Source organism: Microtus oregoni, unplaced genomic scaffold (genome assembly GCF_018167655.1).
Source record: "Microtus oregoni isolate MIOR12 unplaced genomic scaffold, Mior012 000000F_ref0000247, whole genome shotgun sequence".
In the NCBI taxonomy this organism is placed as follows: Eukaryota; Metazoa; Chordata; class Mammalia; order Rodentia; family Cricetidae; genus Microtus; species Microtus oregoni.
Genome location: NW_024543059.1, coordinates 19,583,516 through 19,593,383, shown reverse-complemented (window position 1 = coordinate 19,593,383; position 9,868 = coordinate 19,583,516). Strand labels below are relative to the sequence as shown.

The 9,868-nt window shown below is 44.5% G+C and overlaps 1 protein-coding gene across 5 annotated transcripts in view; it reads right to left on the bottom strand.

Annotated features, from left to right (window-relative positions):
• Window positions 1-665: 665 nt before the first annotated feature.
• Sv2b (synaptic vesicle glycoprotein 2B) overlaps window positions 666-9,868 on the bottom strand; it is a 151,636-nt gene continuing 142,433 nt past the window's right edge. For all 5 annotated transcript variants that reach the window (XM_041648036.1, XM_041648020.1, XM_041648052.1 and 2 more), the window contains exons 12-13: window positions 6,129-6,288; window positions 666-3,483 (exon numbers count right to left, since the gene is read on the bottom strand). In XM_041648036.1, coding sequence (XP_041503970.1) covers window positions 3,300-3,483; window positions 6,129-6,288 — 344 coding nt within the window. In that variant the 3' untranslated portion in view covers window positions 666-3,299. The remainder of the gene's footprint in view (window positions 3,484-6,128; window positions 6,289-9,868) is intronic.

Sequence of the window (9,868 nt, the reverse complement as noted above, 5' to 3'; positions counted from 1 at the left end):
GTATTGGAATTATTACCAAGTCACCATGTACAGCTTAGATGGGTCCTGGGGAACAAGCTCAGGGCCTGATGTTTGCCAAACAAGCACTTTGCTGGCTGAGATATCACCCCAGTCCCAAGTCCAGATGATGCTGATGAACAAGAAATTTAAGAAGAATGATTCACTGGTCTGTTTTCTTTTCTTTTTCTTTTTTTTTGTACCAAGGACCTCACTTTGAAGAAATGATGGTCATGCACCCCATAAATATATTTCCCAGCATGCCCTGCAGCAAAGGAGATCAATGGTGTTCATGTGGAAGTAACTGGGAGGGACCTCCAGGAGGGCAGGTTTGGGAGAGTTGGTCCAGAAAAAGAGACAGCATCACAATAGGCCTTTTACATCCTTGCATAATCCTAGCACCATGGGTGGCTGGGTCACATCGGCCAACCTCTCAAAGTCCCCATATGAAAAATTAAGAAAGGTAGAAGGGAGAATTCGGTCGCTTAGGAATACAGAAGAGACCTAAGTAGTGCCCAAAAATGGTCTCTAGCCTCAGTTCTTAGAGATTCACTTAACAGTTATTTTTATTGTTTCTGCCATGAGCCAATAGCCAGGGAACCCAGAGAATGGAGTTCTTTATTACATGATCTCAAACTCTTGTGCTACAAATTTCAGAAACAGGACGCCTCTTTCACCAATTAGTTTTAATAAAACGAAAGATCAAAACTCAGCATCAAGAGATAACACAACGCAGTTGAAAGTAACGACTCCCAAACTGACCATCGTAAACTATGTCATGAACTGTGAACAGTCTGGTTCAATGAGGGAACGGCCCTGCCCTTTCACCCTCTAAGGATGCCATGAGGAGTCTCTCGGGGCAAAACGAGAGATGGATGGCTAAGAGTGCTGTACATTATCCCCCGGTGACCTGCCACAGAGACTATTTTTAAAGACACATTCATCTCACTGGGAGTGACAGGAGTTATGAGGTGGCCAGGTACCACGGCCAGATAATCCTTCATGAGAGGGGCTACAGACCATGGCTGCTTCCTTCATACAGCCCAAGTAATGGATTGGGAACTGCCCTTGGTTGGTTAGGTAGATGGTTTTTAGGGATCCATAAACGCAATTTAGACAGAGCTTAGAAGCTAAGCAGGGTTAATCTACAAAGGGCTGCAGCCACCCCCGCACTCAAAAGGCAATAAGATTAAAGTTTGCAAGATCCACCCGGCTGGAAAGGCAGACTCTGCCTCGGACATTTCTTAAGTGGCAGCTGCTCACTGGGTTGTATTATCCCATTAAAGATTACTGCTATAAGGGATGTGTAATCACAGATTTACACAATTCTCCCATGGTCCTAGCTGATGCATTCCATATCACGAGAAAATGAGGAAGGATATTAGAGCTATATTACAGAAAGTCTCTTGTTATCAACAGAGTGTTGTGTTAGTTAATGTCTATAAAACACCAGGAGAAGCATTAATACATTCTGTATATTTATATATATTTATATTTGGGGGAATCGGGGTGTCACATCAGAGCTGATGTGACATCTTCCTTCCCTATACAGAAAGTAGTGGGGATGTCAAGAGGTGGGGACCAGAGAAGCAGAGTAAACATATTAGCCAGACTTGAAGATGGGAAGGAAGATCTCAAAAAAAAGAATTCACTTTCCCCTTGCTGATTTATACTCAAGGATTTACAGAACGATGGCTTGAGCTGTCATGGGAACGAAGCATTCCCACCAAACTGAGAAAACATTCAACATAGCCATTAGTCTCATTTAGGTTTGGGGAGGTATCTGATAGGCAAAGTTTAGCACATTGCAGCTCCTGGGTATGCTGCAAATAAAGAGGGCAAACTAGTTCTTAGAGACTGATGTTCCCTGGCCCAGGCAAGCGCAGATCTAGTGACAGGAACACCTACCTCCCTGTCTCCACTGTTGCTAGATTGTCCTGACGAAAAGCACGTTGCTCTTTCAGCATCGAGTGAAGACCTCAGATGACAGATGACACCAAACAGAGCAGTTTGCCCTGACTTCCTCTCCCCACCTACTTCCACATTCACGGTACGAACTGGATCTCAGGAAAGATCCCTTAGAACGCTGAAGAAGTGAATGTACGTAACACCCATCACTTCCTAACTTCCACGTTAACGGCCTGTTTCAGAAGCCCTCGACCAGGACATGAAGCGCAAATTTCTCGTAGGGCCTGAACATCATAATGTCCACTGTGCTTTCCTGCCAAATCAAACAGGAAGAATTCGCACTTTTGAAGAACACTTTCCCAACCTTAGTCCGTTGCTGTGTTATTTTAGTCTCTATATAGAGAGCGCCAGCAGTCAGAGGGCCCTTGGATTTGAGTTTCACAAGTGATTGACATAGGAGAGAAAAGGAACTGCCCCGCTAAACTGAAAAGTCCCAAGGTGGAGAAAACTGCCCATGGCTTACTTGGTGCATTCTCTTGACAACGAGCTAGAAGGCTGTATTGAAATTGTGCTCAAATGTCATTCAGTTGCACCTAGTGTCCTGGGACCTTGAACGGCAAGTCCTCCCCAAATATGGCTGAAACGCTGACAACGTGAGCAGCTACCATTTGTCAAAATAAAACCTCAAAACTGTTATATACAAACTGAGTTTACAGAACACCCATCCTTAAGTGTTTCTGACTCGAGCAAAGTCATAATAAATATCATTCTTGGTGTATCGTGCAAAGTTGAGGACGCTTGGGTAGAAAAGTCACTCTATACAGAATTTGCTTAAGTATTTGGTTTTCCGATATCAGAATATCTTCAGTACTACTGTGCCAATTTTCAGACGGAAAGTATGTTAGGTCATACTTTGAATGCAAACGTAAATCCTGTTCTCCTCACCCAGTATCCATGTGATGGCTCCAACTCCCAACCAAGGCAACCTGCCAGGTCACAGGGCTCCCAGGAGCTACGTGGAGGAGCTCAACATGTTTCCTGTCCTCAACTTCAGTCTGAAATGCAAATAATTCCTTGCACCTCATTTAGAGAAACATATACTCCCTGCTCACCGTATTCATTTACTGGAGGGTCCTCCCCCTCCATGCCTTGGATGGAGAGACCTTAAGAGAAACACACAGCTCTGGGATCCTAAGGGGTGACTCAGGACACCCCTAGTCAATCACCTGAGTTAGGCATGTATTGACAACTGCAGTGGGTCCTAAACTAGGGATTACAAAGTCCATTTCTCCTCCTGCACTGCCCATGATGCGCATGGACAGGGAGAGGCAGGAGGTGTGGCTGTGTTGGGGCGTCCTGGAGAAGATCTTCCCATCTTTCTCCCAGGGGGCTGTTCACATCAGGACCTGCTCTCGGGTCTCCGGCAGTCGGAGGGCGATCAGGCCACCTCCAACCAGAGAAGCGGCACCCAGAAGGATGGGGACCACTTTAGTTATCCCCACGAAGGAAGCAAAGATCGTGTTTCCCAGGATGGCGCCAAATCTGCACAATCCATTGAGGATGCCAAACGCCGTGGCCCTGCAAAAGAAGAACATAGGAGAGAATTTTGAGGTTCTGGACGTCACCAGTCGAGCTGCACTAGGTTCTGACCTTGTCATAAGAGGAGGGGTGTGGCCGTGAGTTTTTTACCTAGATATAAAAACGATGTTTTCATTTTCGCCAACATTGGAAATACTGAGTAATATAAAGACGCAGGGACACCTAGACTAATAATCACTATTAACATTTTGGAGTATTGCCATCAAGTTTCTATATCTTCCCAAGCCTATCTCTTAATAAAATAGCTAAGAGTAGTACTTGCTTACAGAACTATATCAAGAAATCAAGCTGCATGCAAAATAAAGTGTGAGTGCAGCTTCTTCACAACACAAAGACTGCTAGCTTGTCCTGAAAAGCAGCTCTCCAAGTGTAAGACTACATTTCCCAGACTTCTTTGCTGCTGGCTGTGTGGGCGTGACTTAGTTTAGGCCAATGAGACAAAAGTGCAAGAGGCCGCTACCGCTATGGAGAAATTTCCCGAAGGTTTTGAGTGGGCTTTTGCTCTCCCATCCTTTATTTCTTTTCCCCTTTTTGTCTTACTTCCTGCAACAGAGATTGTCTGTGTTGGAGTATAGACAAAGGATAGTAATAACATAGGAGCCTAAGCCATGTGCTCAAGGGGCTAATGAAGAGCATATGCAGGGCCTAATCCCCCAGGCTGTTCGTAATTTCACCATAGAACCCAGTACCCTATCCCTATCCCTAGATCGCTTTTCAGTGATAACCATCAGGAACCACACAGCCTGTCCTGATCCTGGCTGTACTATATACCAGAGGTTATCAACCCGTGGGTCACGACACCTCTTGGAGTTTAACCACCCTTTCACCGGGATCCCCCCAATACCATCAGAAAACACAGATATTTATATTACAATTCATAACAGTAGTAAAATCACAGTTATGAAGTTAGCAACGAAAATAATACTATGGCTGGGGGTCATGACAACAGGAGGAACTGTAGTAAAGGGTCGCAGCATTAGGAAGGTTGAGAACCACTGGTCTACGGAGACAGTGTTCTTAAGTTGGGCATTCCCTGGCTGAAGTGAAATGTTTCTTTTTGATATCAAAAGTTTAAGAACGTTAGCATAGCTTTACAGTTACAGATCTTGTTCTACTGCTATCTATACCTGAACAACATGGTGTTTGGTCGGAAGCATCACCTCAGCTCCCTGGCACCCCTTTATAAAAAAACTTTGGAATATTTAGCTGGGGGCTTCACCCCAGCTCCTGGCATAAGCTCCCTCCCCTGGGAGTTGCCTCAGTCCAAACTCCACCTCCAAGAAAGCCTGCCAAACAGTAACCCCTCCCCAGGGAAGGTCAAGACCACTCCCACAAGCTATTAGACTGTCCCCCAGAGAATGAACACGTGGTCTCTGGGTTCCCTGTGGTCTCCCCTTTCCCCTCTTTTCCCTTCTATGTTTTCCGGGGGCCACCTGGAAGTATTGCCATCCATTAAACCTAGGCATCTTTTAATTCCGTCTGATTTGGTCTGATTGGGATTATTTGTGTCAGCAGAGAGCTTTGTTGGCCAAGAAAATACTTAACACATGGTGGCTTATAAGCCCCAATCCCAGCCCTGGCCCTTCTGTGTTTGCTTTAATGTTATTCTATTTTCGGACGCATGCTTTCCTCAATAAAATTTAAAAGGATTTTTCTAAGTTTGCAGGAAAGAAAAAGGCTGAATTTTTAATTATAACTTGGAAAAATTAAATGAGACTTGACATTTTTCTAAGATTAAATTGTCTCATCCATAATGAAGCATGCCTTGATTTCTATTTTATGTCTCTTTTTATGTTGTAGTAAAAGTTTATGGTTTTATTCATGAATGTTTCAGGTTGGTTTTTAGGTATTTTATAACTTCTATTATCAGATGTACTTTGATAGCATTTCTACCCTTATTGATACAGTTAAACACGTTCTAAGGGGTTTTTTTTCCTGGTCACCTATTATTTCTAAGTATTTCTTTATTTCACCCTCCTAAATTTCCTACCTGTAAAGCCACACCCCGTTCAATAATGGCCACTGTCCTGTTCCTTGCTATTTGTAAAACTTAGCATTCGTTGGCTCTGGAAAGAGGCTTCAAATATGGTATTTGGTCAAATATGGTATATGGTATTTCAAATATTGGTATGAGGTCACAACTATAGCCATCCAAACCCCAGATGCTCTGTCATAGACTTTAGGAATGTCACTAAAATACTTTTCAGAATTCCATTTACCCATCCTCCGTACCATGCCCATTCGTTAGGAGCAGTTCTCTGTCGTACTTACAACTCGAGATCCCCTTCATGAAGAGAAACACCTACTGAGTAATGGCCTCTACCCTCTGCTTTCAAACCGTAAACCCTGGCAGTCCTGGACCGCTCTGCCTCCGCTCACCTCCTCCTTGTGTGCCCCCACGCCATGCTGTTCCAAATCTTCACCTTTTCTCCTCAGTTCCCATCAGCAAGTCTGGGCTCAGCTGCCGTGAGGACTGCATTATACACAAGGCTTTATCTTTATCAGCCTAGCCTGCCCAGGTCCAGGCCTCTGTCGCCATCTTGGAGAGAAAATCCCCAGGATACTTTTGGAACGTGGGCTCCAAGACCCACAAGTCCTGGAGCGAAATCCGGGGAAGAACTGACCTCTGGTTGGTGGGATACAGCTCCACCGTGATAACGTCCAGAGCATTCCACGCCGCAATGCTGGTCCCACAGAACAGGCATTGCCAGCCAATCATCGCAGACTCGCTGTTGCCAAAAAACAGGAAGAAGCAGCAGACTGCCGAGATGAGCATGGAGCCACCTGTGGAGACAAGGGTCAAAAGAAACGTGAAGCCCGTGCCCTGGAGTCTGTTCCCCCACAGGATTGCCCATCTTCTATCCTCACAGCCTCAGCTGAAGTAACTTGAGCTATTAGGTCCATCTTCAGCTTGAAAAGAGCACAAATGGGAAGAACAAACACATACATATTTTAAATACAATTATATATACTTGGAAAAGTGAATGTTGGCATATGCACATGAAAAGAGTAGATATACATTTATATATAACTCAAAATTGAAGATATTAAAATTTAGCCTTTTTTAAAGAAATGTAAAATAAAAACTTAAGAACCCATGCTCATGTAGCTTACATTCCAGGGTGAACACACCTGTAGGTAAGCTACCAAGGAAAAATTCCAGAAGGGCTATTCTGCTTCGCTTACAACCTGTTCTGGTTTGGATTTTAAATGACTCCCCCAAAAGCACATGTGGTGACTGAAGGGCTAGCCACAAAACAGCAAAATTCAGATGTGGGGCCTCTGATATCATGGGTGGATTAATCATTTGTGGACTATGGATTCATAGCTTATTAGAGTCTGAAGGAGGAGCTTTATAATAAAAGTAGGCTCTCTCTACTCCCAGGCCACTGTGAGGTGAGCAGCTTGCACGTCCATATCTCCTTGCCATGATGTTCCACCTCAACACAAACCCTAAAGCAAGGGAAGCAAAGGACCATGGACCGATATCTCTGAAGTCAGGAATCAAAAGAATTTCTTCCTTCTAAGTGGAAAGTCTAGGATGTTTTATCACAGCAACAGGATCATGACTCGGACACCCCCAACTCCATCCAAGAGATCTCCCTGCCCTCACAGTCCTACTGCAACCCTCTGAGAAGCTGACCTGCAAGAACCATTATCACCTTTATGGGAAGAGAGAGGGGCAGGATGCTCCGTGATTCCTATCTCATTTTAGGAGCTTCAGTTTTGGCCATGGCTGCATCCCTCTGGGACCACAGCGCCTTGCAGGTTATTTTTCCGCTACCAGGCTCTGTGAATGCTGTTTTTCTCCCTTGGTTCCTGCCAGCAGAGGATAACTGTCATCCCACTTTTGCCAGCGAGAGTCTTGCCTCCCTCATTTGTCCTCCCAAGCCTGGCCATACGTCTAAAGCTGCCCATCCACAATGTCTTTTCACTAGGCCATCCCGGGTGAATTCGCTGACTAGGACCCCACCAACTGAGCTGGTGATAAGAGGCCCCCATTTAAAAAGGGCTGTACCAAACCCTTTCCGAACCCAGGAAGTCCACTCAGGAGAGTTTGGGAAGCCTCTGGTTAGTTCTGGTCATGTCTATAGGCTGAAAAGGAATGAAGGAGGGCAGACCCCAAAGAAAGAAAGTAAAAGAAGTGGGTTCCAGCAAGCAGGTGGGTGAGCAGGTGAGGAAAGAGCCTCTCCTTGCCAGGGATCCAAATGCACATCTGCCTCTAAGGAGAAACTGCTTCCTGACAGGACCTCACCCTGAAGTCACACGGGAACCCTGGGACTTGGGCTCTAAGACTATTGGGGCCTCTGTCTAAAGAACTAGAGAAAGATAACCGTCCACCCGGTTAACTGTTAACTGTAGGCAGGAACTGCAGGCTCTTTCTAACAGCCAGGAGAGGATCATGGGAGAAGGAGGCTGGCATCTATGGGCCACAAGAATCCTGAGAACAGTTTCCCCTAAAGGCACGCTCTCCTCAGCGGGACCAATGTGAGGCTCAGCTAATAAATTCTGATGAATAAAACACCATTGTTGAACCAAGCCATGGTCTAGGAGAGCTTTTTTGACTCCGTGTTGACTGTTCCTACCTTTGAGCCTCCTGACCCACTGCCCTTTCACTTCCATGATCCTGATGCCTCATCTAATTAAGAGGTCTGAGTTCAAATTCAAGCCTCACCACTTGCTATCTGTGTGACTCTGAATGGCTCATTTACCCTCTCTGCGGGGTCTCAGTTTTTCATCTGTCACATGTTAATAAAAAGAGTACCTGCCCCGTGGGGTTATGTTATGGTGAGGGTTCAAATGCATTAGTGCTTATGAAATGCCTGGAGCACAGCCTGGCGGATAATAAGCGTCCCAGTGTTAGTTAAATGAAATCTCTAGCTTATGTCTGTCTCTCTCAATCTATCCTTGGGTCTTTAAACATGAGGATGTTGACGGTCTCAATTACTGTTGTATTCCCATTACTTCCTCCCATCTGGTGCAGAGTAAGGACTGTATAAACAAATGTTTATTAAATGAATAAATGACTGAGCAACAAGCTCATTAAGAGAACTTCTATACTGTCCTTAATAAGAAATGACTGCAACCAGATGAGAGCCCCAAGGACTAAGCTGGACAAAGCTGCAGCAGCCAGGCTGCTCTGAGGACCCCAGAAAACACTGCCTTAAAGCAGCTGCCTGCATCCTGTCGGGATTCTACCTAGGATTGGCTAGTGCTGCTTTTGAACTCACAGTGCTGTAGCTGGTCCATGGCTCCGGGCCTTTTTGTAATGGTGAGGGAAAGCCATAGCCTGGGTGCTAGCACTAGTGTTCTCGATCTCCTCTCTCTCCTCTCTCTCTCTCTCTCTCTCTCTCTCTCTGTGTGTGTGTGTGTGTGTGTGTGTGTGTGTGTGTGTGTGTCTTTGAAGAGACTTCTGAACTAACAAGGACATGTCCCTAATAAATATGACTCTATCTGTTGTACCCAGAAGATGACGTTCCATCTTTCTGATCAGACAAAAAAGCCAAGCCACAGGCACACCTTGTGTTCACCATTCTGAATATTCATCTCATAAATAATAATAATAATAATAATAATAATATCCAATGACATCCAAACACAAAGAAAGGTTTCTTCCCATGGACAGTGTGACTTATTTTGTTTCCTTTTGTGTTTTGACACTGGACAGTTTGGTATTAATTTTCCTGATCAGCAACATCCTGGGGGCAGATCCTTAATGGCCTTTTTTTTTATTAATGTGCCTCCCGCCTTCCTAGCTCTGGTCTTAGCTCATATTTAGCACACAGACCCCCGGCCCTCAATGCACACATTCCACTTCCTATTAACCCCCTCACACCATTGTGTTTCAGCATCGGATGGCGCATGTCCTGTTGCAAGGAAGCAGGGCAGCTGTGAATGCAGATGCCACTCAGAGAGCCAACAACATGCTGGGAATAATACAATGTTCTGACTGTCTTATGTTCAGCCCTCACAAAATCCTCCCAGCTATTACACCTCATCTTATTAGGAAACCAAAACCCGGGGAAAGGCATATGCTCACAATCAAATGGCCGTGTGTACAAGGATTTCAACATGAGTCAGTCCAACAAAGCCTAAACTATTTTTATGCAATTTAAAATAGTTTTTATTCTTTAACTGTTCACTTATTCTTTTACAATTTCATACATATATAATAGAATTCAATCATAGTCCCAATATGTCTGTCATCCCCTCTCATTTCCGCTATCAATCAACAGAAAGTTGCTATTTAAATATGAAAAATAATATGGTTTGCCTTGAATCATCAAACTATCATTGAAGCACATTAAATATATTTTCTAAATAATTTTATAATATAAAGCAGCTGTGTGGGTCTACTTGATCA